The sequence below is a fragment of the Parus major genome, chromosome 9 (assembly GCF_001522545.3).
Source record: "Parus major isolate Abel chromosome 9, Parus_major1.1, whole genome shotgun sequence".
Taxonomy (NCBI): domain Eukaryota; kingdom Metazoa; phylum Chordata; class Aves; order Passeriformes; family Paridae; genus Parus; species Parus major.
Window position 1 is genome coordinate 15,447,958 of NC_031778.1, and position 27,138 is coordinate 15,475,095.

Consider the following 27,138-nt stretch of genomic DNA (forward strand, 5'->3'; position numbering starts at 1 on the left):
CGGCCTAGCTCTGGTCCCTCCTCTTCCCCCGGGGATGATTTACTTATTGGAAAGACGTCGTTTCCCGCAGCTCCTGCCCGCGCCTGGCAGGGCTCTCTCCCTGCGGTTGCTGTGTGAAGTGGCCCGAGACCGGGCCGGGGCTGCGGGAGCCCTGCTGCGGCCGGGCAGCGCCAGCCGCGCCGGGACGGAGGGAACAGCCCCTCCCAGCTCACCTGGGAGCAGGGATTTTGGCAGCGCAGGGCAGCCCGCATCCCCGGTGCAGCGGATCTGTCCCGGGGCCTGGCGCTGCGCCGCGGTGAGTCTGTCTGTCACCCGTGCTTGTCCGTCTGTCCGTCCTCACCCCCGCCGTTACGTAAAGCGGCGGGCGGCGCCTTTAAGAGCGGGGCCGGGGGCGGGTCGGGGGCCGTCCGGGCTCCCGGCGGCGGCGGCAGGAGGAGGCGGGGGGGCAGGAGGGGAGGAAGGGGCGGTGGAGCCGGAGCTCTAGGGGCGCGGCGCGGGGGGGGCTTCCCCAGCGTGCGGGGCCGGGGCGGGGCCCTCACCGCGTGCACCATCCGGGGGCAGGGGGCGAACGGGGTGCCGGAGGGCGGGGGGTTGAGCCCGGCGGTGCCGGAGGGCGGCGGGGTGGCCCCGGGGGTGCAGGAGCAGGGGGGCTTCACGCGCGGCGTGCAGGAGGCGGGGCTGGGGGCGCTGCCCCGCGGCCAGGAGCTGGTGGCCGGCGGCGGGGAGCCGAGGGGTGGCGGGGGGCCGGGCCGGTGGCACTGGGTGCCGCTGGGCGAGCGGACGAGCCTGCAGGAGTGGGGCGAGCGGCCCGGGCCCGTCACCGCCCTCGGCAGCCCCAAGCCGGGCGCGGAGCCGCGGCGGCCCCGGGAGCGGGGGGCGGCGCGGGCGCGGCGGCGGGCGCGGGGCGCGGAGGAGGCGGCGGCGGGCAGCAGCCCCGGGGCACGGAGGGCGCGGGGCGCGGTGCGGGGTGTTCAGGAGCACGGCCCCAAAGTCCGGCAGGAGCAGGGCCTGGCCCGGCGGGCGCAGCAGGAGCGCGGAGGGGGGCGGCGGGACGCGGCGAGCCCCCCGGCCCGCGCCCGCTGGTGGGTGCGGCGGGGCCGGCAGGAGGAGGGAGAGGCCCGGGGCGGAGTGCAGGAGGAGGGCGAGCTCTACCCGGGGGAGCAGGAGCACCCCGGCGGCAACCCCGGCACGCGGACCCCGGCACACCGCCCGAGCCGCAGGAGGTCCGCCCGGGTGTGAGGCCGCAGCCCGTGCCCGGTGCCCGCTGCCCCGGGGGTGATCCCAGCCGCGTCCCGGACGTCCCCGGCGTCGATCGTCGCACCCCGCCCCGGCAGGTGTGCGGGCTCGTCCCGCCTGGCATGCGGGCTGTCTGGAGTGCCGCCGTGCCCGTCCTCGCCCTCCGGTGACGCTGCAGACCCGGCGCAGGATGCGGTGGCAGTGGCGGTGAGCGCAGAGGTAAGGAACGAAACGCGACCCCGTAGCTGGGGGTGCTGCGAGGGGCAGGGGGGTTCAGGGCCTGGCACTTTGCTGCTGCCCGGTTGACATCTGAGTGTGCCGGTGTGTTGGCACCGTGCCCCGCAGTACTGCGGGCTGCGGTGCTGCCCTTGTGCCCAGGCACTGCGGGACTGCTCAGTCCCGGCCGGCAGCATGCCCGACCTCCTGCTCCAGCTGCCAGGGCAGAGCAGGCAGCAGGGTCTGGTGTGAGTGGGTGCCTGATGCCCTTGAACTCTCCTAAACCACAGCGGAAGCTGGGGGAAGGTTGTTTTTTGTTGGTTTTTTTTTTTTTTTTTTTCCTGGAGAAAAGGCAGCTTTACTCTTCCTCTTTCCTGGGCTCGTGGGAGCTGTGGCACTGAACAGAGGATCCTTGTCCTCCTGGGCCAGCCCTGCGCCTCGGGGTGTTGTACTGTGGCCGAAACCCCGAGCAGCAGTGAGGTGCGGGGAGCCTCTGACCACCGGCCCAGCGTGCAGCACCGTGGCTGTGCCCAGCTGTGTTGTGGCAATTTTTCTCTGAACAGTCCAGGACCGTTGGGTACTTTCGGTCTTTGTTGATTTTGCTATTTTTAATAAAAGTTTGAAGTTAAACTTGGTAAGGTGGTGCTGACAGTCCAGACAAGGCTTCCAGCGTGCTGGGAAAATCCTGCTCAGCTTTTCCCAGCGTGATCAGACCCCTTGTCCTCTCTGAAGCAGCAGCTGCGGAGGAGGTTTGGAGGTGGCCAGAGGAGCCCGGGCAGGGACAGTGTCTCCGGCGGCAGTGCTGGGGCTGGGCTGTCTGGGCAGGACAGGCTGGGGCAGAGCCTGGCGCTGGCACTTCCCCACACCCTCACCTCCCTGGGGCCGCTTGGTGCAGCGGGAACACCGGCGTGTCCCGGTGCTGCTGGGCTCCAGCACCGGCTCAACACCCCGCAAAGGGGTGTCCCTCTTGCCAGGTGCTGTGGGCTCTGGAGGTTGTGCATTCCCCCCTCTTACTCAGCCACTCATTGAGCTGGCTCAGGGCAAAGCTGTGAACAAAGTTTTTGGGCTCTGGGCTTTGCAAAAGTCTCCCCAAAACAGGATCTCTCTCATGGGGTGTCTTTGAGCAGGTCTGTGCTACCAGGCACCTCTTGAGGGTCCAGGACGGACCCCGGGTGCTGCGCAGCCATCCTGAGCTGCGGCCTTGCCCGCAGTGCCAGCCCCGAGCCCGCTGCTCCCCGCGGGGAGTGGTGGGTAGGAGCAGCTTCCGCATCCCCCGACGGGCCGCGCCGAGGCCTGGGGCTGCAGGGTGGGGGCTGTGCAGGCTGTGCAACCTGTTACCAACCCCTGGAGCTACCCGAGCCTCGTTAGCCAGGTATTTGTTAGTGCAGGGTGGGGTGTAGTGGGTATGGCTGAGGGGGCTGGCGGTGCCTGCCTCCTCCTCGGGCAGCTGCCAGCCTGCTGTCCCACCGTGACTCAGCCTCCCCCGGGCAAGAGGGGCCCTCGTAAGCAGAGGAGCAGCCCCCACGGGACCATGAACTACTGTGAGCTTGTAGCCAAGCTACAAGGTCCTAAACAATTGCAGGCTAGACTTGACACTTTTCCCTGGAGAGGTCCCATCCTGCCCCTGGAGCCACCTGGGTTTTGATTTCAGTTGTGTCCGTGAGGAATGGTAGCTCTCAGGGGCAAAGCACTCTGGGCAGCATTGCCCACTTGTATGGGTTTAGGGGGACAGGAGGAGGCTGTTCATGCACAGCCCCTGCCAGGACAGGAAGACTTAGAAGAAAGTCTTGTTCCGTCCCTTTGCTGAGCAGCCTTGGGGAAGGGCCACTGCTCCCTCTGCAGCCTGGCTAATTAGGGTGCAGTCAGTTAGTGCTAATGACTGGCAAAATACTGAATGGTCTGGCCAGGATGCTGTGCTGCTCTGGTGCTGGGGAACTGCGGGGATTGAGCCTTTATCCCCCTTCCAGCTCTAGGGGTCACAACTCGCCTGCTCCCAGCCCGAAGGGGAGATGCTGCTGTGTGGATGTGGCTTTGTGACAGTCTGGCCTGAGACCGGACAAACTTATTTTGTGCCAGCTGCAGTCTGGCCCAAGGACACATCCTGTACTGGGGTGGAGATGGGGGTACTGCTGGCAGCACCCCGGGGTGGAGGGGCCGGCTGGACCCAGGGCTCTGGGTGCATCCTGGTGCCCCCCTTCCCTGGCAGGACTGGGCGTGAAGCTCACCTGGGGGACAAGTTCACAAAGGCCCTTCCAACTGCCTTGGTAGACTGGGTCATGACTCTGGATGCAGAGAGATTTCCCGGACATTAACCCCCAGGAAATCTGGAGCGTCCGGAGTGGAGAGGTGGGGGTGCCAGGTAGGGAGGCCCATTTGGAGCTCTCACACTTCACCTCAGGGGGACCCTGTGACTGGTGTCGCCCAAGCCCTGACATTTTGCCCCCTCACACACTGCCCAGTTTACTGTGACACTGGGGCTGGCACTGCTCAGGGACCCCCACAGTGCTGTCCCTGTGGCCCAGGTGAGATCAGTGTGGGTGGCCAGCAAGCACAAACCAGCCTTGCCGCAGGGCAGGGTGACAGGGTCACTACTTTGGCAATGACACCAGGGCTCAGTGATGCCAAGCCTGCTGCCCTTTCCACCTCCCCAGCAATGAGGGTGCCTGGGACTGTTGCTTTGCATGTTTGTCCCCAAAACACTGCACTGTGATCCTGCCTTGGTGGGAGAGCTTGGGACTGAGGTGAGGATCAATTATGGAGTCAGCAGTTGCTGCCCATGCCAGTGAGCTGGGAGGTGAAAGACAAACTAAGCCCGCCCCAGCTCGACCTGCGGAGAGGATTTAGCAGAGGAAAGAGGCTTAGGGAGGGGATTGGGGTTGTGCTGGGATGGGGGGGGCCCCCCCACATGCCTGTGTCTTTCCTTCCCACACAGCCACTGCTGCAGGCAGGGACTTAGAGCAGGCGATGCTCTGTGCTGGACAGCAGGATCAAGGCATGGGGCCAGGCTCTGGGAGCCCAGAGATGGCAGCAAGGAGGAACCTGGCACCTCGGCCTCCCCGGCCACCCCTACCACGGGGGTCACCAGCTCTCTGTGCTGGCCCCCATAGACCTCCTGCTTGCTCCATCCAGCCAACCAAGCAGCATCAGGTTCCAGCACCGAGGGAGGTAAAGCACTCACTGGTATGGGGGTACGTGGGGTGACACAGTCCAGTGAGGGGCTGGGGACGGTCCCTGGGGAGCTGGGTGGCAGCAGTATCCCACAGATGGGCAGGATGCTGGTGGCAGCCCTGCCTCTGGTGGGAGCAGGGTGTGTTTGTACGCGTGGATATGTGCGTGTCTGCACACCTGCGCCGTGGCAGCCGGGCTGGGGAGTGTGTCACCACAATTTGGGGCCGCCCTCAGGGCCCTGCCAGGGCTGAACAAGCCAGCCCCGGGTGACGGTGCGGCTGCCCTGCTGCCGCCGCAGTCAGTGAGATCACTTCCAGGCGACACAGCTGCCAGGAAGGTGGCAGGCAGGTGGCAGGCGGGCCGTGACAGTGAGCAGGGTGATGTGATGGAGGTGAGTGGGGAGCCCCATCGCCCTCTGGGAGCTTGTTTTGGGGACCCACCAGTTTATGGGGCCCTCTGTGAAGGGCGGTGGGCATGGGGGATGCTGTGGGACTTGTCCCAGGGATGTGGGGCCAAATGTGGTGTCCCAGAGGGCTGGGGAGCGCCAGTGTCCCCACAGAGGGGAGGGACACCTTGTGTTCAGTGTGACTGTCACACCCTGGAGAGTAGAAGACAGCGCACCCCATCCAGTGCTTGTCGTTGTGGTGGAACCCCCCCTCAGTGTGGGAATTGCAGGCAGGCGAGTCAAAGCTGGCAGGGCACGATGCCATTTCTCCCCTTGTAGTGTACCTCAGCATTTTGGCGTCACTTAAGCCTGGGCAAGCTAAGAGGACCCGACTTGTGGGGGTGTGACCCAAATCCATGCCCAGGGCTGTGGAGACGGGGGCTGTCCCTACTCATCCCCACAGCATCGCCTTGACTGGGCAGGCTGGTGAGGGTTTTGGGGTAGCACAGGGCGGTTGGGTCCGGAGGGAAGGTGACACACATAGCACGTGCATCAGTCACCGTCCTGTGGCGTGCCAGCGCGGTGACGCCGGCGGGCCGTGCGCGGGGGCGGCTCGCTGCTCCCACGCCGCAGGCTCGGCCCGCCTCGGCTCCACGGCTGAGCTCACCTCCGTGGTATGGCAGGAGGAGTCGCCAAGGGGCTGTCCCCGCCCGGCCCCTCAGCCGGGGCAGATGCCCACCGGGATTGGGGGTGTTTGTTTCTCTGGAGCACGGAGAGGGGAAGGGGGGAGCAGGACACGCTCTTGCCCCCTGCCTTGGCACGTTGGCAGCCTGGTGTCACTCCTTTGGCTACACCAGGTTCCCAGAGCTCTGGCCGGGGGGGGAACAGTGATGGGTCGTGAGGGTGCTTCTGGAGGTCAGAATGGGGCATCATGCCCTGTGGCATTGGCATGAGGAGAAAATTGGTCCCTGGGAACTCTGCTGTGCCCCAAAGGACAGGCAGGTCACAGGGGTCTTTGAGGGGGCTGCAGCACCCTAACATCCCCCGATTTCAACCTCCTTACAGCTCTGGCCCGGGTGCAGCAGAGGGACTGTGGCTAGGCAGAGTTGGGGTGCCAGTCCCGATGTGCAGGTGTGGGGGTTCCCCATCCAGGGGGGTGGCTTCCTGCTGGGAGCTGTGGCAGCTGCAGCAGCGCCTGGCAGAGATCTAGGAGACCCCCCAGCCCCCTACGAGGGGGTGGTGGGAGAGGATTGATCCTGGCGTTGCTTTCGGACCCCCATCCCAGCGGCACCCCCGGGGCCTGGCTGCTGTCCCAGCCCTGCCGTCCTTGCGCCAACGCTGCCGGTCGCTGCGGAGCAGCCATCTTCCCGGTGCATCCCATCCCCCTCTGCCTGCGCAGGGAAGCGGGAGGGATGCTGGGGATACTGCCAGCGCAGAGCCCCCACATCCCTCTGCAGGTGCCTCTCTACCCATCCTGCCTGCCATAGAGCCCCGGCTGCTTGACGATGGTCCCCCCTCATCCTCCTCCTCCGCCTGGCTGCCTGGTGCACCGCGCCGGGCTGCGGGGAGAAGGGGGCTGCGAGCGCGGCGCTGGCGGCGATGCCACCACCTCTCCACTCAGGAGCCGGAGCAGGGACAGAAGGTGGGCGGCTGGGCTGCCGCGCCGGGAGGAAGACAGTGGTGCCAGGCTGGGATTGGGGTGAGAATGAGCGCTCAAGGGGTTGTCCCCTTTCTTTTTTCCCTTTTCGGCTGCATCCCTCCATCCATCCTCCCCCCCAACCCCCATCATTGCCGTCGCGGTCACCTTCACCCTCTCGCTGTTTTCCGGAACTGCAGCAACTTTCTGCCATGTGATCCCAAACCCGGCTCCAGCCCTCGCCGCCCCCAGGCAGACGCGGGCGTCTCCGCAGAGCCCCCCACTCGCTGCGCCGCAGCCGCCGCCTCAGCCATGGGCGAGAGATGCGACTACCAGCGCTTGAGCAGCGCCGAGGAGGAGGAGGAAATGCACGGCCCCCTGCCCCACAGCTTCTCGGACAGCACCGGGCAGCGGGCCCTGCGGCTGGGCAGCAGGCGGCCCACGCCACCCCCCCGGCAGGACATCGCCCCGGGCATGCCGTGCCGGCGGGTCAGTGGGGGGGAATCGGTAGAGGGGAGCAACGGGAGGCACCTGGCTGAGCTTGATGGCGCCAGCATGGGCTTGGATTAGCAGCTGACATGGAGCACAGGGGGTCCCTGCATGCCATCTCCCCTCTGGAATGTGCTGTACCTTGCAGTATTTGGGGCAGCATGACATCTCCCCCCCCCCCTTATTCGGCTGTGCTCCCATCCTGACCCACGGGAGGGGGGCTGCCTGCTGCTTCTTGCTGGGGAAACTGAGGCATGGGGGAATGGTGTGAGGCAGTGAGGATCAGCCAAGCCTGGCACAGCTCGTGGAGGGGGGGCACGATGCCCAGTGCAGGATGCCGTTCCCCAGCTGCAGCACTGCAACCAGGCGGTGGCCCTGCAGTCTGCCGTCCGCATATGGGGGTGTCCCTGGGGGATGTCAGGCTTTGCATGGACGTGGGCAATGTGTAGGTGTCATTAGGAATAGATGTAACGGGGGGGAGGGAAGGGGGAAAGGTGGGTGACTGACCCCCCCCATGTGCCAGCTCGGACGGGCGTGTGCGCTGCCAGGCAAGCGCGGAGGGCGACGAGCCTGCCACAGCGGGGGTGGGCACTCGTGGGCGCGCAGGGGGCCGGCGGCTCCAGGTGCGCGTCGGGCGGAGGCGGGAGCGGGCCGGTGCCGGCGGCGCCGCGGTGTTTGCGCACGTGCGGCCGGGCAGGGCGGCAGCCGGGGCTCCGCGGAGGGGACGTGCGTGGGGGGCGGCTGCGGTTGTGCAGGTGGCGGGAGGCAGGCGGGGGGATCGCTCCTGTGTGGTCCCGGGGTGCACGTGAGCGTCCTCACCGCGCACCGTGAGTGAGCCGGGGTGCACGTAGGGTGCGTCCCTGGCGCTGCAGGGGTGGGTTGGCATGGCAGGGGCGTGAAGGGCGCCGAGGGCCGAGCAGTACCTGTGAAGCGGGTCTAGGGGATTTTTGACTTCCTCGCCTCAGGATGCCAGGACCTTGCTGGCAGGACTCCTTGCCCAACTCATTGTCCAGGTTGCGGGATCACTCCCTGTGCCTGTGGGTCTGTCGCGGAGAGGGAAACTGAGACACAGAATCTCCCCTGGCATGGTGGGCAAAGCTGGGTTCCCCATTCCTTTTTGGAAACCCGTACTCCCGATGTGAGCACTGAACTGGGTAGCCTCACCTGGCGTTTGGGCGTGCCGGTGCCAGTGGGTGCCGTTTCTGTGTGATGGGGGTGATGCTCTGTCAAGGCAGGGCGGACACCCTCCCCATCCTCGGTGTCCCCTGAGCTGGGACGGGGGAAGCTGGCGCGTGGCAGAGGTTGGTGCCGAGGGCACTGTGCCCAGTTGTCCCTAGTCAATGGGCTTCTTGTGCCCCGTGCTTCTGCTGCCGGGTGCCAGCTGGGATACTAGTAGCAGTGGAAGCCCCAGTGGAGACTCCTCTTGAAGATACACTTAACTCCCTCTTAGCTGCCCCCGTGGCACAGCAATGGCCACGGTTTGGGGGGCCAGGCAGGTGGGGGCTGCGGCAAGAGGTTGCTGAGGGTCTTTCCTCTCTCACGCTGTGGCTGCCGGCATGACCAGCTGTTCTCCCTGGGGAGCCCGCGGGCGGACACCACTGCTGGGGTTGGGTGCCAACCCCACCAGGGAAGGGGAGCGAGCCCCAGGGTGCTGGTGGCGCCCCACAGCAGAGCCCCGTGGGGGCTGGCAGCTGGGCAGCGGATATGTTTGCCGAGCCAGAACCTCCCCCCGCAGTGCCCATCGCCCTGGCATCATGCCTGTGGCCTCGGATGGGGAGCAGAGAGCCGGATGTCTCTTCTGCCTCCCTCCCTCCCTGCTTCCTGGGGGAGAAACTGAGGCCTGGGAGCGTTTCCCAAGGCCGGGGCGAGTTTCCATGGCAATGGGAGCGGGGGTCCGGGCTCCCAGCTGCCGGCGACCGCCGAACAAGGGAGAAAGCGGGACATTGATGGGAGCCCGGCCCCTTGGGCGCGCGTCCCAGCCCGGCTGAAAATAAACCTCCTGGGCAGTGCTGCGGGCAGGCGGCCGGGACCGAACCCCGCTGCCAGCGAGGGGTCCCCAGGAAGCGGCTCCAGCCAGGGGAGTGACCCCCAGCCCTGCCTACCGCCACCCCCCGCCCCGGCCCCGTTGCGTTGGGGAAGGGGAGGGCCGGCCGGCCAGAGGATCGAGAGCCGGATGGAAGGAGGGGCAGAGCCACAGCCCGCGTCCGGCCGACGGACAGCCCGAACCCCCTGCCCGCTCCAGGGGTGTCTATGGGGCGGTCGAGCCTAGGGGACATCTCTGTAGCGCAAATGAAGGGACTGCGGGTGCCCCGGCTGCAGTGAGCGGGCTCCGCCGTGGGACTCCAGCACCGGGGAAGGGACATCAGCGGTGCCAGGGGCTGGCAGCCAGGCAGGATGCGACGCTTCCAGGCTTTGCACCGATCCTTCCCCTTCCTCACCCGCTTCCGCCTCTACCGAGTAAGTGCCGACCCTCGGGCAGACCCTACGCTGGCCGTCAGCCGGCTCTGTCCCCGTCGCCTGCGGACAGGGGAGCCGCAGCTCCCTTCGCCCCGTGTGGCCCCGCATGCCCCCATGCGCCCCCGTGCCCAGCTGCTCGCCGCGCCCGCCGTATTTTTAGCCCAGTGCCGAGGACTGTAATTGCGGTGACGCGGCCAAGGGAGCCGAGCACAGCGGGTGAAGACGCCAGGGGCCATGTCATCTCCCAGGGAAGAGGAGAGGATGGAGGGAGCTGCCGCGCTGTGGAGCTGGGATGGCTTGTCCCAGCCTCCTGCCCGCTCTCAGCAGGAGGAGGCAGAGCCATAACCCTTTCCAGAAAGGTGGTGGTTAAAGTGAGGGAGAGCCGGGACAATATGCAGAGATGGGGAGCGGGGGGAGCATGGGGCTCCAGCCCTTCCTCTCTGTGTCCTGGCACGGCTGGGGGCTGATGCCGGCAGCACTGGGGTGCCCTGTACCTCGGCGCAGGAGCAACAGGACCCTGCAGAGGCCCAGATGTTCCTGTCTGTCCCCTCCTTGTGTCTTCCCAGTGAGGTGTCACCACCCATGGCAGAGGAGACCCACTGTGAGTCTGTACTACAACTCAGCCAAGTGTGCGGGCATGCCAGGGGGCCAAGGTCCCTGCTGGAGACAGCTGTCACCTCCCTACTCAGCCCTTCCAGCTGAGCAGAGGGAACTGGGCAGGCACATCTGTCCTGAGCTTCTGCCTCCTCCTGTGTCCTTGGCACCCCTGACCAGGGGATAGCTTGTGCTGTTAATGCAGGGGTGGGCTGGTATTTCTGTGGGCAGGACGGGGCAGACTGGGGGGCCTTTCCTATCTTTGGGGGTCCTGCTGATTGGGGTGCCTCTCCTGGCCTCCTCCAGAGAGGTGGTGACACGCTCAGGAGATGCCTCCATTACTATTCCTCACAGCAAAGCCCCAGCCTTGGTTCTGAGCTACTCTGGGTGACTCCCCAGTGGAGACAGGGCAGAGGGGAGTGGAGCAGGGTTGCCCCTAACCCAGCACTGTGTCCCAGCAGAGGCTGAGCTGTAGCATGCAGGCAGAGGAGGGCACAGACTGGCTGCTGGAGCTGCTCACCGAGCTGCAGCTGCAGCAGTACTTCCTGCGCATCCGAGACGAGCTCAACGTCACACGCCTCTCCCACTTCGAGTACGTCAAAAATGAGGATCTGGAAAAGATCGGCATGGGACGCCCCGGTGTGTACATCCCCCCCCAAACCTCTCCCCTTACCCATGGCTGGATGTGCAGCATCTTTTGAGAAGCTGACAGGAGCATATGGGGCTGGAGGGGACTCCTACCCCGACCTGTGACAGTCTCTGTGTCCTGCAGGCCAGCGGCGGCTGTGGGAGGCAGTGAAACGGAGGAAAGCCATGTGCAAGCGGAAATCCTGGATGAGCAAGGTAGGGATGGGAGAAGGACAGGTGTGGCAGAGAAACTGAGGCAGACAGGAAGAGCAGGACCCTTCCCTGTACCCTTTTAGGGTGCCTGGCTCCGCCACATCCCTGGAGGCTGACAGGGAAATGAGCAGAAGCCCCTGCCATCCATGCCTCACCTGTAGTGGGACCTTGTCAGTGTGTGCCCCAGTCCCCCTCAGGCTCCTGGGTCACTTCCCAGCAAAGCTGGGACAGCCCTGCTACCACAGCACTTGGAAAATTCATTCCCCTCATGTTATTTGCCTCTTTGTCAGGAAACTTATTTGCAGCGAGAACCAGTGAACCAGAGAGCCTTGCTCCAGACAGCTCTGTGGGCAGCAGTGCCCAAGACACTGCCCACCCTTCTGCCTCACAGCAAGGGGGCAAAGCCTTGTACCTGCAGACTGGGACACACTGTGACAGGGGACCTTGGGATGCTCACATATGCCCTGATACCATCGCATCCAAAGCTGGTATTGCTGGCACCCTGTAGCACCTGGCAGCCCAGAAGAGCAGAGTTTGGTAGAGCCCAGTTTCCCAGCTGGGAACTGGGCCATGGCCTCTCCCCTGCGTGACTTGTCTGTGCTGAGACATGATGAGGATGGGCTTTTAATAGAAGGCTACTTCTATTAAAGAACGAATAGCAGAAATGCCACCTCCCACCCCAGACACATGCTGGGCCCAGCCCCCACGCACCCTGCGTCAAGGCTGGGATGGACCCTGTCCCATGGGGCACATCATCCGTTCCAGCTGAGGAAGATGGAAAGAGAGCCCATCCCTTCTGAGTGGTGGTAGCCAACACACATTGCAAAGCCCACATCGCTGCAGGGATGTGTCACCACACTCAGCCCAAGCTGGAGGTTTCCTTTGGCTTTGTGCCCAGGCACACTGTGTGGCCTCAGCCTGGCCAAGGAGTGCCCAGGGCACTCTGGCTACCAGCCTGGTTTGCTGTGGCTGCTGGGGAACTGCTGCAGAGCTGCTGCAAGAGGAGCAACCCCTTCCCTCCATGGGAATCATAGTTCTGTGTGCCGTCTGCAGGAGGATTGGAACTTTCTCCCACAGCCAGCCTTCTCTGGGTCATCACCAGTTAGGGGTCATCACTAGGTTCCAGTGTGTTACAGCCGAGGCAAGGGGTTGTGCCAGCACTTCTCACTTACAGACCCAAGGGCTTGGGGTGTTTCCATGCCCATGTTTCACCTTCCTCCATGTCCCACAGGTGTTCAGTGGGAAGCGCCCAGAGTCGGAGCTGCCACCCCAGCCCCAGAGTACCTTCCGCAAGCCTCCCACACCACCGCCCCCTGAAGCTGGGGGCCAGCACTCCCTCACCTGCCTTGTGCGGGAGCGGGACCTCTCAATCTTTGAGAAGCTGGGTGATGGCTCCTTCGGTGTTGTGCGTCGTGGCGAGTGGTGCACACCTGCTGGCAAGACGGTGAGGGGCTGCTCTGGGGGGGTGGGGAGCCAGGCAGTGGGATCACACACAGGGGAAGACACTTCGGAGCTCATCCCTTCTTTGGCCATAGCTGAATGTGGCAGTGAAGTGCCTCAAGACAGATGTGCTGAGCCAGCCGGAGGCACTGGACGACTTCATCCGGGAGGTGAATGCCATGCACTCCCTGGACCACAGGAACCTCATCCGCCTCTACGGTGTGGTGCTGTCCCACCCCATGAAGATGGTGAGTGTGGAGAGATGGGGCCCACCCCAATGACACCCCCATGAGGAGGTCCCACATGATGGCATGAGCAAAGCCAGACTGGGTCTGTACCCCAAGTGCTCTGCTGGCATCCCCAGTGGGGTATAAGAGGGCTGGAAGACAGCCCGGCTGGGTGGCCCTGGACTGACCTTCTTGCTATCCTCATCCTATGGCCCAGGTGACGGAGCTGGCCCCGCTGGGCTCCCTCCTGGACCGCCTGCGGAAGAACCAGGGCCATTTCCTCATCTCCACCCTGTGCCAGTATGCCATCCAAGTGGCCAAGGGCATGGCCTACCTGGAGTCCAAGCGCTTCATCCACCGTGATCTGGCTGCCCGCAACATCCTCCTGGCCTCCAATGAGCTCGTCAAGATTGGGGACTTCGGACTGATGCGGGCGCTGCCCAAAAACGATGATCACTACGTGATGCAGGAGCATCGCAAGGTCCCCTTTGCCTGGTGAGCCCCGGGGAGGAGGAGACCTGGTGGTGCAGCACCCATGGCCTTCTGATGCTCATGTCCTTTCCCCCTGTAGGTGTGCTCCTGAGAGCCTGAAGACACGCACCTTCTCCCACGCCAGTGACACCTGGATGTTCGGAGTGACCCTCTGGGAGATGTTCACTTATGGTCAGGAACCTTGGATTGGCCTCAATGGCAGCCAGGTAGGTGTAGCAGGGACCTGCCCCCTCGCCTCACCCTGCTGGTGCTGAGTGGGATCTGGGACACCCTGACAGCACATCCTGTCCAACAGATCCTGCACAAGATAGACAAGGAGGGTGAGCGGCTGCCACGGCCTGAGGACTGTCCCCAGGACATCTACAATGTCATGCTGCAGTGCTGGGCACACAAGCCTGAGGACCGACCCACCTTCGTGGCTTTGCGAGACTTCTTGGTGGAGGTGGGTGAGCAGGGAGGGGGACAGGAGCCCCAGCACCCTGTCCTGCCAGCTCTGCCCAAGCATGGATAGAACTAAGAATACTGGTGGGAGGTGACATGGGGGAGCTCAGGCCAGGTAGCCCTGCAGGCTGGGAGGTGGAGGGTCGCAGCAGGAAGCACCTGGTTGCTGCCTTGCCATCACACACTCCAGGGATGTGACAGCTGAGGAGGGGCTAGTGGTGGTGCTGTCTCTTGTCCGTTTTTGGGTACTCCCTGCCCTCCTGTGGGCTGGGCCTGGCCTCAAAAGAGGATGGACACGGGGGGCTGCATCCCCTGTCCTCACCCACCTCTCCCCCAGGCTCAGCCCACCGATATGAGAGCGCTGCAGGACTTTGAGGAACCAGACAAGCTGCACATCCAGATGAACGACATCATCACAGTCATTGAGGGCAGGTACTGCATGGGAGGGTGGCAGGTATTGTAGAGGGGGGGAATGCACTGCCTGCTAGGCTGCGTCGGGATAGGGAATGGGGAGACTGGGCACTGGCAGAGCTATGGGAAGCAGGGAGGGGAAGGGGTGGCTCTTCCCCCAGACCAGCTCTGCCCTGGCCATGTACCCCGTGGGTGGGCAGAGCTGGTATGTTTGCAGTCCCCCAGGCAGTACAGCATCGTGGGGCCACCCTGGTGTGGGGGGCACGGCCCTGCCCACAGCCCTGCCCGCACCATCCCTGCTGACTCACCCCACTGTGCCCGTGGGTTTGCCCCGGGAAACTGCACGCCCCAGGGCCGCTCCCTGCTGATAGTGATGGGGACGTGCCACCAGCACCTGGAGACGTGCTGCTGTCATCGGGCCGGGAGAGGCACCGTGGCACTCGGTACCGTGCTGGCAGCACCTGCTGTGCTGTAGGCTCCTGCTGACCACGCCAGGGCACAGCCACCCCCTCCACCGCCTCAGGGACCTGGGACTGGAGGCCTTTTTGTCCCTGCATCTCTATCCCAGGATGTGCCTGTCACCTTCCAGCTGGGGGAGAGTGGGGACCTGCCAAAGGAGTTCGGTGTGCCCGCACTAGAGCTGGCCTCCCAACCCCGAGGGGAGGAGGAGGAGGGCTCTGTCCCTGTCCCTCCCTGTCCCCCGCCCCGGGCCGGCTCCCCGCGGTTAGTCACAACCCGGGGTGAATCAGGCCGGGTTTGTGTGTCTGCAGGGACCGGCTGCTCCCGGTCCGCCGCCGCGGGGATGACTCTTGCCCAGGGTCTGGCGGTTTAATTGCAGGGAGGGGAGGGGAGGGGAAGCAGCGTCGGCGGAGGGAGGGAAGGAGCGGCGGAGGGCGGTGCGGCCGCGCCAGAGCGCCTACATCGTCCCTGCCGCCGCATCGCGGCCGGGCTGCGGGTCCGCGCCCCCCGCCCCACCGCCGGCCCCAGGTGAGCCGCGGAGGGAAGAGGGGCTGGAGGTTGCCCGTGGGTCGGGAATTACCGGGAGTGGAGTAGAGCTCGGGCGCAGCTTCCCCTGCCTCAGTTTCCCCGAGGGACTCCGGTCCTTGGTGACCCCCGGTGGGTAGGTTTTGGGGGTGCGGACTCAGGGTACACGCGGTGGGTTCAGCAGCCGGGGGGTGGCAGAAGCCCTACCGACTGCCGGTACTGCCGGAGGGGAGCCCCCTCCCCGTGCCTCAGTTTCCCCGACAGAAGTCGCCCCTCATCTCGCTGCTTGTGGGGATGCCCGGGCAGAGCTGGCGGGGGGAAGGGGGGGGCTCCTGCCGGGGGCCGCATCCGGCCCTGCCGAGGCCGCCCGGGGCACCGTAAACACCCCCCACCCCTTTTCAAGCCCCTGCCTGTCGTTCGGCGGGCGCCGGGTGTGCGTACGTGTGTGTGGGCAGGGGCAGGGACCTCCCTGAAAGCCCCCCGGGGACCCAGCCGCTCGTGGGAGGGGGCTGTCGTGGGGAGAGGAGCCAGGACAGCACCGGAGCGGGTTTGTGCCGTGGTTCCGAGCTCGGGTTCGGTGTGGCCGAGGTTGGGAGCAGGGAGAGTGGAGGGATGGCCCGGCTTCAGCATCCCTTCGTCGGGACGTGGCGGTGAGGGGCGCAGGGAGGGCGAGTGGAAGGGACTTCCCGGGGAGGGAAACTGTTCCCCCACCTCCCCCAGCCTGCCGCGGGTGAGGGAGGATAGCCGGTACCGCCGGGGCTCTGCCGGGCTCTGCCGAGGGGTCCCGACGCTGAGTAAGGCGGCTGGCTGGCGGCAGCGGGAAGGTAAACAGGAAAAGGGCTGAGCTGGTGGCCGGGGGTGACTCACAGGTGACTCCAGGAAACTGTGAGGCCCGTGCCAGCCTCGCCAGGCTGGCACCCACACTGCCACTGCCCCCTGCCCACAGCACACCCTGCCCATGGGGAATGGATGACAGGCAGGGGGGTAGCTTAGGGTCAGAGCCCCCCGGCCCCCATTTATTTGGCACAGTGCTGGGTGGGGTACACCACTTGAGATGCCTTTCCCTGCCCCATTCCTATTCCTCCCACCAGTACCTCTGGGCTAGATGACCACCTCATCCCCCCCAGAAGTGGCTGCATCCTGGGCAACTCCTTGCAGACACAGTGGGGAGCAGTACCCCAGGGTGGCCTGGGCCACTCAGGTGGCTCCAGGAAGATTGACAGCCTAAGCCTACCAGCTGTCCTGCCCGTCTCCCCCTGCCCGCACAAGCCTGCACAGGGCTCATTGATAACATAGGAAGGGAGTGAGGAAAACTCCACAGATGTCTGTCCCCCATATGGGCCCCCATCAGACACCAGGGGTGTTCCCTGTGCCATCCTTTAGTGGATGGGGCACAGAGGAATCGGTGACAGAGTTTGCAGACATCACCCCAAAGCTCCTGTGTAACTTGAGGCAGCAAGGAGGAGGAAGGGCCGTATCTTTTGGGACACAAGCACGGAGCTTTGTTCCTTACTTCTTGCATTCCCAGTACCACCAGGTGCAGGGACCATGTTGGGTAGGAGCCAAAGCATACTGCCAGCGTAGGGTTGGGATCCTGGGCACCCAGGGACCCTTCCCAGTTGTGTCACCGCATGCCTTCGTGCACTTGGACAAGTCACCTTGCCTCCTCCCCACCACTGGGGCAGGTGTTTGTCAACCTCCCATCCCCTCATCAGTAACAAGGTCCTTTTCATTCCTTAGGGCCGAGAATTACTGGTGGCGGGGTCAGAATAAACGGACCCTAAAAGTGGGCCAATTTCCCCGAAACACGGTGACCTCGGTGGCAGGGCTGTCAGCCCACGACATCAGCCAGCCGCTTAAAAACAGCTTCATCCACACAGGCCATGGAGACACCAACCCGCAGCACTGCTGGGGGTTTCCCGATAAAATTGATGAGTAAGAAACTTTTTGTCTTCTCTGCATCCTCTGCCTGCTCCTTCCCTTCCCTGCTGCCCACTGGGCTCGGGAGCAAGACGCGGCTTGGCTACTGCCCCCCTTTCCCCCCCCATGAAGCATCTCTTTCTGCCCCTGCTGTATTGGGAATGGTGCCTCTGGGTACAGTCCCTGCAGCTGGACTAACTTCCTTGCCTCTTCCTACTAATGGGCTTGTGGACGTGGGGGGCTGCTGTGCTTGTGGCTGTCCCAGGGGGGAGACCTTTGTGGCTGTCCTGGGGAAGGGAGACATCAGTAAGCACCACCCCAGAGGTGGCCACATTACCCCAAAACACTTTTGGGGTGTCCCAGGGCTGCTAAATGTGCGCGGCTTGCAGCCTGTCCCCACGCTTCTAACAGCATGAGTCTTTCTGAAAAGCAAAACATGAAAAAAATCTACCAAAATGATTTTTTTCTCCACCCTGCTCGATCAGAAGACACCTGGCTGGACTGTGACAGGGGGAAGGGGGGCTGGGTGCTTGTTCTCCAGTGTCCCACATACTCTCTGCCAGGTGGGATTGGTTGTGTGACAGAGAGCAGGAGCACCTTGTCAAGGAGCATGTGGGGGTCTCTCCCAGCACTGGGCTGGAGCGATGAGGGAGGTCGATGTGGTGGGGGACACAACAGGATTTCAAAAACTGGAAAACTCCTGGTGGGTAGGGCCAGCTCCTGCGCTAGGCTCAGTCCTTCCCCTGGGATCATGATCCAGACTGCTGTTTGTTATCCCAGGCCTGGAACAGCTCTGCCGGTGCCCTCAGTCCCAGCCTGACCCCTGCACAGCACGCGTGTCATGGGCTGTGCCGGCGGCCCTCGCAGGGCTGAACCGAGGCGCCGTGCACGCGGATCTGGCTCGTGCCCCGGCAGGCCTCCCCGCGCCCCGCTGCGTGGGCACGGCCGCTGGGTACGTGCTGCCCGGGCTGCCGAGAACGCACCGAGCTCGGCACACACCCAGGCCTTCGGGCTGCGCCTGCTCCCGCCGGCTCCCTGGCTTGCGACGGCTCGCCCGGGCCTCCCGGCACCCACCGGCACGCGGTACTGGGGCATCCTGCCTTGGGCACAGCATCGCCCCGGTGCTGGAGGGCTGTCCTGGGCACCACATGCTGCACAGGTATCCTGGACACAGCGCAGGCAACCACAGACGCATGCGGAGCCGGAGATGGGTGGGGTGATACTGGGACGGCACCAGGCTCTGTGCTGTAGCACTGGAAGCCTCTGGGTGTGTTGCCCCAACACTCACAGGAACGGTACTCACCAGGCATGGTTGTGTGGTGGAGGAGCTGTGGGGTGTCCCAAGGCACAAGCCTGGGGAGCAAAGGGTCCCACGTGGCCTCTGCTGACTCCTAGGCACTCTCTTCTCTCCCCACAGGCTGTACCTGGGAAATCCCATGGACCCTCCTGACATTTTAGGTGTGGACCCGAGTGCTGCCAGACCTACACAGCTTCCAGGGAGGGCTAAAAGTGAGTGGCTTCTCTCCTTTTCTCCTGTCCATCAGCTGCACAAAGCCTCCATCCCTGTACCCTGCTGCCAGGGTGATGAGCTGGACTCTCTCCTTTCTGTCTCTCTGCTGGCACTTGCTGTTTGCAGAGTGGGGAGGGGAGGGGTGGGGTGATGGGACATGTTGTCACCTGGCCATATGCCACTGCCAGCAGCATGGGCAGCTGGTGGCTCTGCCTGGCTGGGCTCTGCTCTGCTGCCCTTCGTCCGAGTCCCTTGTCCCCTCCCAGCCTCCCACAGCTGGGCTCCCCAGTGTGGGGGATCTCAGCGGAGCTGCCGTGGTGAGGGAACTCAGATGCTGTGCATATGTCCCAATCCCCATAAACCTACAGCTTGGGGGGGCTTCCCAACAGCATCCTCCCCATGCCCCATCAGGGAAGTGGGACACAACAAAGCATGCACCCCGTTAACAAGCACCCTGGCTGCCGCTTCTGTGTTCACCCTATGCTTCCCCTTCTCTTGGGTTCTCTCCTCTGCAGGGCAGCCTCCTCCACGCCCACCTCAGCCTACCGTCCTGCTCACCAGTAAGTTCGGCTTCTTTGGGTGCTGCTCTTCCTTCTTCACAGCCTCTTTCTTTTCTCTCTTACCTGAATGGCCTGGGGCAGGTGCCCTGGTATGCTTTGGGAGCAAAGAGGGCTGAAACTATGGGGTGTTTTGGGGGCTTGGAGATACAGATGCCCCTTCTTGCACCCTTGAGGGTGATGGGACCCTCACCATCCCTCTTTGTCCCGTTCCAGAGCCTTGCTATGACCCCGTTAGTGAGGAGGAGGAGGGTCTGCCAGGGGGTCTCCGGAAGCTCTGCCTGAAGAAGCCAGGCACAGGAAAGGGTCTGCGGCCAGTCAAGCCCTCAGCACGGGTACCAGGCACCAAGGTGGGCGAGCGGCAGCCCGGACGGCTGGCAAGCGAGGGGCCAGCAAGCAACGAGGTGACCCTCATTGACTTTGGGGAGGAAGTGCCCCAGGGTAGCCCCTCTCCAGTGGGGGAGCTGACAGCCCCATCATTAGCCAAGCTGGCCATGGAGGCCTGCTCTTTGCTGGACAAGACCCCACCACAGAGCCCCACACGGGCTCTACCTCGGCCTCTCCACCCCACGCCAGTGGTGGACTGGGATGCCCGGCCCTTGCCCCCACCGCCTGCCTATGATGACGTGGCACAGGATGAGGACGATATCGAGGTCTGCTCTATCACCAGTCCCCCGAGCCGACGGGGCAAGACCAACTATGGATTTGTGGATGAGGGTGAGCGGGGACCAGTACTGGAAGACAACCTCTTCCTGCCCCCCAAGGAGCCCAAACAGCCCAGCATGACACAGACCACCGAGCTCTTCGAGGAGCTGCAGCAGGAGTGCATGAAGAGGCTCAACGTCCCTTTGGGACCGCCTGCACCAGCTGACGACAAGCCCCAGATCCCTCCCCGTGTCCCAATCCCACCCCGGCCCCTTCGCCGCAATGAGCCTGGGCGCTGGTCAGGGGACCTTTCCCCAGCTTCGGGGGGTGAGGAAGACCGGCCACCCCAGATCCCCCCACGGGACCCACTGTCCCAGCCCACCTCCCGGACACCCAGCCCCATGGCTCTGCAGGTGGGCTCCCCCCAGCAACGTGCTGCCCTCTGCTCCTGCCTCTCCACCTCACCAGGGAAGCCCATGCCCACCACACAGAGCTTCGCCCTCGACCCTAAGTACGCCACCCCCAAGGTCATCCAGGCGCAGGGGAAGGACTCCTCCAAGGGACCCTGCATCCTGCCCATCGTGAAGGATGGGCAGAAGGTCAGCAGTACCCACTACTACCTGCTGCCCGAGCGCCCTGCCTATCTGGACAAGTATGAGAAGTTTTTCAAGGAGGCTAAAAGCCCTGAGGAGGTGCCAGCGTCCCGCCAGGTCACCACAGCCACCGTCCGCCCCATGGTGCAGCAGCCACTGCCAGACTGCAAGGCCAACTTTTCCTCCAACAACAGCAACCCTGGGCCCAAGTGCCTGGTGAAAGCCTCCTGCAGCCTCCAGAAGATAGTTTATGATGGGCCAGATGTTTGCCGTTCTGCTGACAAGATCCGGCTGGTAAGCGGCACCCCCCAGCATCCATGAGAAATGGGGTCACATGGGCAAGAGCTTTCCCCACCCCATGCCTCAGTTTTTGCAAGTTCAACCCCGGGGGACTGGCTAGAAGAAAGCCCCAGATGTGCAGGGGGACATAAATGTCACTGCAATTCCAAAATGGGAATTGAAGGCCCTGGGGAGGAGGAGGGTGGCTGTTGCTATGGTACCCCTGGTCTTTCTAGGCTGAGGATATTGTGGCCCACACAAGCCCAGGAGAGATTTAAGATCCCAGGGATGAGAATGATCCCAGCTCCAGGTTGATAGTGCTCCCTGAAGACAGAACCAGGGATGGTGGGCAGCCCCAGTAGTCCCCACTTCAGTCACAGGCTTCTTGCTGCCCAAGGGTGGCAGCAGACAGTGACCACAAGCTCCCCCCAGGTGCAGGACACGGTGCATGGTGTGACCACCGAGGAGTGTCAGGCAGCCCTGCAGAACCATGGCTGGAGCATCCAAAGGGCTGTCCAGTACCTGAAGGTACAGCACACCCCTGTTCCCTCATCACAGCTCCAGCAAGAGTGGTGGCACTCCTGTCACCCTTCTGGCCGTGCCCTGTCCCCTTGCAGGTGGAGCAGCTCTTCTGCCTGGGGCTGAAGTCCCGTGGTGAGTGCCAGCGAGTGCTGGAGATGTTCGACTGGAACCTGGCACAGGCCAGCTCCCACCTCCTCGATACCTACAGCGCCACCCGCCCGAAGTAGGGACATCAATGTTTTTGAGGGGGCAGTTCTCTATGCCACACTGCTCTGGGCAGACTGGCACCATCACCCCTCCTGAGTTCATGTCCTGTGCTCTCCTTACAGGTGGTGACAGCGGGGATGGGGCGAGCTGTGTCGGATCTGGAGGAGGCATCTCACCGTGGGGCCAATCCCGCCACCTCCACCCACACAACGTGCTGCAGGACTCTGGACTGAGCCCCCACTTGAGGGTGGAGACACCCCAAAAGGGACCCTGCCTAGCACCACAGACTTTCCAGGGTGCTTGTGCCCTGGCCTTGGCAATGGGCATCATTCCCTGGCCCCTTGTTGAATTGTTTTTGTAAAGAGAAATGTAATTTTAATATATATATTATGTATATATATAAAAATATTCTATGGAGAGGAGGAGGGTGCCTATGGCTGTCTCCCAGGTTTATCTCTGCCAACACACAGGCACAGGCCACATCTCCGTGCGTGCTGGTTCCTCCCTGCAGGCAGCTGCAACTGTGATCCGCTGTGGGATGAAGCTCAGGATGGGACTCAAGGACTCTGGGAATCCCCAGGAAGCTGTGTGACATGGGCACATATAAAACCTCCTGCTCAGTCCTCCTAGGCTGCTTTAGGGTGCAAAGTTTTCCCCACCCAGGGCTGCTGGAGTTAGTCCCAGTATATCCCACCCCCAGGCCCGACGCCTGAAGGCTGGGCATGGCTTTGCCTGCTGTGAGTGGGTAGTGCTTGCCTGCAGGGGAGCCCCCCTTGCCCGGTGCCCCGCGGCTCCCGGCTGCCGCCTGACTCATGCCCGGGCAGGGAGTGGCGGGACCGGCGTCGCCCCCACCCACGCGAGGGGTGTTGTGCAACCGGGTGCCTCCGCCGCAGACGGAGCCGGGAGCAGGTGCGGGAGTGGAGGGGTGGCTCCTGTGGGGTCAGAGCCGGTGTCAGTGCTCGCTCCCCGTTCCAAGTGGTTATCGGAGCCCCTTAGCTGGGTTTCCTGGTGTGCTGCCTTCTAGCAGCATCAGGAAGAGATCTTGGGATCAGGTGGAGGAGGGTCTTAGTGCCCAAACCCACCAGGTCCATTGATAGTGGTGGTACCTGCTCCCCAGGAGACCCTGCTCCAGAGCTGACGGCTTCAGGGGAGAGACCGTGCCGTACACAGTGAGGAAGGGCTGCTTTGGCATGACCATGGATCCATCCCTGGCCACATCCTGTGCACCCCATCCACAGCTCCCTCAGCTCTGGTCCCCTGGCCCTCCCTGAGCATGGGAACAGGGAGCTGGTGCTGCTGTGAGCACGGTCACGCATTGCTGCTTGGGACTCTGTGCTTCTTTTTTCCTATGTGAGGTGTAGCCACCATGGCAGGGCTGTCAGTGAAGCAGGGAAGGTGCAACACCATCACTGACTTACTTCCCTCTCCTTAAGTGATCCTGGAGCTGGGTGAGAGCCTGTGAAGAGGCAAACCCATTTGCTGCAGTGGCCTCACTGGGTCCATTCGTACAGTTGGGTTCATCCAGCCTCTTGTCTCTGGTGGAAGGTGACCTGCAACCCAGGGCAATGCCCAGCCCCACCACCTATGCGGGAGCAGCCCTCCCACTCCATCCGGGTTTGTGTGGGCGTTTGACGAGATGTGCTGATAACGCCTGGGACCGGCAGTGCCGAAGGGGGGGACAGGGCAGGGTCAATACGCGGGACCCCAAGGCACCAGCGGTAGCCTGCTCCTTCCTTCTTCCTCCTTGGTGACGAGCCAACCCCTGCCAGGGGTTATCAGCCATGCAGCCGAGTGTGGAGGGACCTGACAACAACCAGGAGGGTGGATGGGGGTGCAGAGCCCAGGACTGACCCACCCGTCCCAGAGATGTTTGGGACCCCTGTCCCCCACCTGCCGTCCCGGAGCCTTTAGGCCAAGTGACTTCGAACCCCCCGATTGCTCTCCAGGGGTTGGGGACCCCGGCCGTGGGCTGTCAACAGTGGGGTCAGCCTGAGAAGGACCTTAAAGCTTCCCGTGGCAAAATGGGTGTGGCCCCCAGCATCAGTGGGTCCCCAGAACTGGGACGCTGCCACCTCAGCGGAGGCTGCGAGGACACAGAGACGTCAGTGCCCCAGGCAGGGCACGTGGTGTCCCTGTCCCCCCCACCTGGGGGAGTGCTCACCGGTGGAGCCACCCGTTGCGCTCTCCCTTGAGAGAGTGAGAGCGGCAGCCCTGTCTCCTTCCTCCCTGACGCCGAAGAAGCGCTATGGGGTGCCGGGGCCCGTGGCCGCTCTGGAGCTGGGTGCTGTGGGGGTTCTGGGTGCTGCCAGGTAAGTGCCAGGGTCCCCTCGCACCGCTAGCGGGCTGCCCAGGTGGCTCATGCCATGTGGGTGATGGGCTGCAAACAACCCTCCGGCTGCTGCAAAGCTGCGAGATTGAGCCCGAGTGACCGGCCGGGGTTTGTTCTCTGTCTGCGGGCGCCAGAGCTTTGTCATGGTCCCCAGTTACAGCAGGGGAAGGTGGCAGGAATTGTGGATCAAATGGAGAGACTCACCCTGCGGGAAGGTGCCTGTCCTGCTCTTGGTCTTGGTCCTCCTGCAGAAGGGAGGAGGGGTGGGGGCGATGGCGACTCTGGGCTGGTTTTTAACTCATCCTCCCTCACCCACCTTCTGCACAAGCCGGGGAGATGAAGGGGCAGCCCCTTCTCCCCACGCTGGACCCATCCGAGTCGGGCAGCATCTCCCATGCGGCCGACAGCAGCAGCGCCGAGCTGCCTTCAGACCTGGGCATGTGCCAGGATCTCCCCTCTCCCTCCGGCCCGACCACCGCCCCCGCGGGCAGCCAGAGCTCAGGTAAGGCCGGCAGGCAGCTGGCCGCGGGCAGGTTCCTGCCTGCTGGGGCCGCGGTGGGGTTGATCCAGCTGGAGCTGCCTTGTCTCGCTCCACAGGCATCCTGGTGCCACAGGCAACAACGAGAGGGCTGGTCCCAGCTGGAAGCAGTGGTGAGCAGGAGGGGCCTCCCAGCCCGGCAGCTCTCCCTGGGGGTCCAGCAATGCAAGGCAGCCCCCAGGTAGGGTCAGGGGCTGGGGTCTCCTTTCCAGGTGCTGCCGGCCACCCAACCATTGTCCCTCCAGTTCCCACCACCACTGGGCAAATGCAGCCTCTGTCCTTCAAGCCAACAAGGCACACACTGGAGCTGGATGAGGCCACCTCACCTTTGGCCACAGCTGCCAGTCTCTCTCAGGACGGGGCCAGCCCCATGAAGACGGCAGCAGCCGCAGCCAGTCCCCCCAGCACAGCTGCAGAGGGAGCCAGCATGGCAGCCCCACCGCCTGCGGACCCCCCGAGTGCATCCTTGGGAAAGGTCACCTTTTCTTCTGCCACCATTGGCACCAGCAAGGCTACAGAGCCAGGGACATGTACCTTGCCCAGTGCTGACCACAATGCCTCACAGCACCCTCCTGGGCCTCCCACTCAGCTGCCTCTAGCCCTTTTGCCCCAGCTTCCTGATGATGCTGTGCTGGGCACAGGGGAGATGCTTCCCCTCAGCCACAGCGTGGCCCCGGGCACTGCTGGACATGGGCTGCCTGGAGACAGCGCTGTCACCCAGCCCCAAGCCACCACACAAGCTGCAGGCACACTGGCTACAGTGATGGATATCCTAGCTGGAGAGCACATCCCACCTCTGGGAAGCACCAGTGCTGAGCTGGTATCCATCAGGAATGAGGCCAGTACCAAAGCCACAGCAGGCACTGCTATCCCAGAGATCAAGGACACACCAGGAGGGCTCAGCATGAGTCTGTCCCCCCATGCAGCTCTCAATGACCCTGATGGTCCCCCTCCAAGGCCCTATCCTTACTCTATGGGCTCTCTGCTCCCTCAGTCCCTCTCAACAGGCCTTGGAACCACCACAGCAGAGGCAGCTGCAGGCAGATCTCCTCCAGTCACTCCCAGTATGGCCACACCTTTGTCTCTCACAGGCATCAGTGGAGCCAAGCCAGACAGGGCCCCTCGAGCTGCTGCTGCTGCACCACCACCTTCCATTGCTGCATTTGAGACTGTGCCAGCTGCCCATCCATCCTCCTTTGTTAGCAGCTCTCCAGTTAGTGAAGCAGGGCTGGGATCAGCGTTACTGGCCAGTGGCAGTGCCACCACAACACCGCGGGACAGCGAAGCCACCGTGCCTGTGCCTGATGCACACCTCAGCCACAGCCAGCCAGGTCCCACAGCAGGCTCAACAGCCCCAGGAACTGGTGTCACACCCAGATCTGCGCTAACCTCAGTGCTCTGGGCTGGGCCCCAAGTCGTGGAAGCTCCAGGGACAGAGATGCCATCACCCAGCACTGCACCAGGCACTGGCAGAGCTGTGTCAGACACCCCTGGGGGACCCAGAGCAGTCACTGTCCCCATGGCATCACAAGCGGACGTCCCCTCTCTTCTGGAAGGCAGAGCCAATGTAGGGATGGCTCTGGAGGTGTCCCCATCCAGCATCCCTCAAGAGATGGCAGCAGTCATGTCCCCACTGTCCCTGGCTGCCCCACTGCAAGCAATGGGGGCTTCAGGTGACCCCCAGCCCGATGGCAGCACCACAGGGCGAGCAATGGGGATGGGGTTCCTGGAGGTGAGCACAGAGGAGAACCCAGGTGCCAGTGCAGTGGGGCCAGCTCCCAGCCACGCGACTGTCACTGCCAGGCCATCACCAGAGCCAGCTGCCACTGAGGACAAGCCCACAGCTGGGATCACCTTGCTGGCTGTTGGCCACACAAATGTGCGGGAGGCCACAGCTGCATCCTGGGCAGGTGCCACAGGTACCACAGGTACCACTGCCCACGTGGAGACCACCCGCTCTGAGAGCAGCACTGAGGGTGCAGCACCCTCAGCCAGCACCAGCAGCACCCACATCCCCGACTCCAACGCCGTTGGCACAAGCCTGGCCGCCACAGCATCCACAGCATTCCCCAGCAACGCTAACCTGCCAACCACCTCAACAGGCTGGGAGACCTTTGTGACCAGGGTCACCACAGCCGTGCCACCTGCCACTGCACGGGCCAGCAGCACCAGCAGTGCCCCATCCCCTGCTGTAACACACAGCGAGACAAGAGGAGGTGGGCAGCCTGTCCCATCCCCAGCAGCACGTACCCCCTTGGTGGAGACAACCCATGGATCCTGGGGCGTCCTTGGTCCCAGCACTGGTGTTGCAGTGTCTGGTTCTCCCCTCCCCAGCCTGCACAGCCCAACAGAGGAGACAACAACAGCCCCCTTGTCCCTGCTTGGTGTTGGTGTAACTGGGGTGACAGCAACTGGACAGACTCGCACCGAGTCAGCAACAGGCACCACTTCTACATCCACCAGCTACCACGACATGGGACAAGCAGCGAACACGTCACCTCCTGCCTTCCAGACATCTCCAGGGGCACCTGCCTGGAAGGAGAAAACAGCCATCACTGCAGGCAGCACCACAGCCACTGCTGCAGGGAGCACCACTGCCACCACTGCAAGGAACACTGCTGCCACCGCTGTGGGGAACATCAGTGCCACCACTGCCACCACTGCAGGGAGCATCACTGCCACCACTGCAGAGAACATCACTGCAACCACTGCAGGAAACATCAGTGCCACCACTGCAGGGAACACCACTGCCACTGCTGCCACCACTGCCACCACTGCAGGGAGCATCACTGCCACCACTGCAGAGAACATCAGTGCCACCGCTGCCACCACTGCAGGGAACACCACTGCCACTGCTGCCACCACTGCCACTACTGCAGGCAGCACCACTGCAATTACTGCAGGGAACACCACTGCCACCACTGCAGGGAACATCAGTGCCACCACTGCCACCACTGCAGGCAGCACCACTGCCACCACTGCCACCACTGCCACCACTGCAGGGAACGCCACTGCTTCCACT

At 63.7% G+C, this 27,138-nt stretch overlaps 2 protein-coding genes across 9 annotated transcripts in view; both read left to right on the top strand.

The window, feature by feature from the left end:
- Positions 1-68: 68 nt before the first annotated feature.
- On the top strand, positions 69-21,671 carry TNK2 (tyrosine kinase non receptor 2). 8 transcript variants are annotated; one of them, XM_015637209.3, is made up of 17 exons: positions 5,856-6,704; positions 6,842-7,130; positions 10,643-10,820; positions 10,954-11,024; positions 12,253-12,465; positions 12,557-12,709; positions 12,906-13,183; positions 13,260-13,386; positions 13,476-13,622; positions 13,959-14,053; positions 16,757-16,951; positions 18,354-18,445; positions 18,962-19,006; positions 19,220-20,535; positions 20,953-21,048; positions 21,138-21,265; positions 21,372-21,491. In XM_015637209.3, exons 1-17 carry the CDS (start codon positions 6,511-6,513, stop codon positions 21,376-21,378), a joined length of 3,624 nt encoding a protein of 1,207 aa, XP_015492695.1. In that variant the 5' UTR covers positions 5,856-6,510; the 3' UTR covers positions 21,379-21,491. The 8 variants fall into 8 exon arrangements, with proteins under 8 accessions (XP_015492697.1, XP_015492701.1, XP_015492698.1 ...); XM_015637211.3 differs by lacking the exons at positions 5,856-6,704; positions 6,842-7,130 and adding an exon at positions 69-295; XM_015637215.3 differs by lacking the exons at positions 5,856-6,704; positions 6,842-7,130 and adding an exon at positions 1,094-1,455.
- An 89-nt stretch (positions 21,672-21,760) lies between these two features.
- The window catches only part of LOC109022791 (mucin-19-like), a 5,654-nt gene continuing 276 nt past the window's right edge, over positions 21,761-27,138 (top strand). Inside the window, exons 1-2 of the mRNA XM_033516765.1 lie at positions 21,761-24,080; positions 24,176-27,129. Of these exons, the coding sequence (XP_033372656.1) occupies positions 23,915-24,080; positions 24,176-27,129 (3,120 nt within the window). The 5' untranslated portion in view covers positions 21,761-23,914. The remainder of the gene's footprint in view (positions 24,081-24,175; positions 27,130-27,138) is intronic.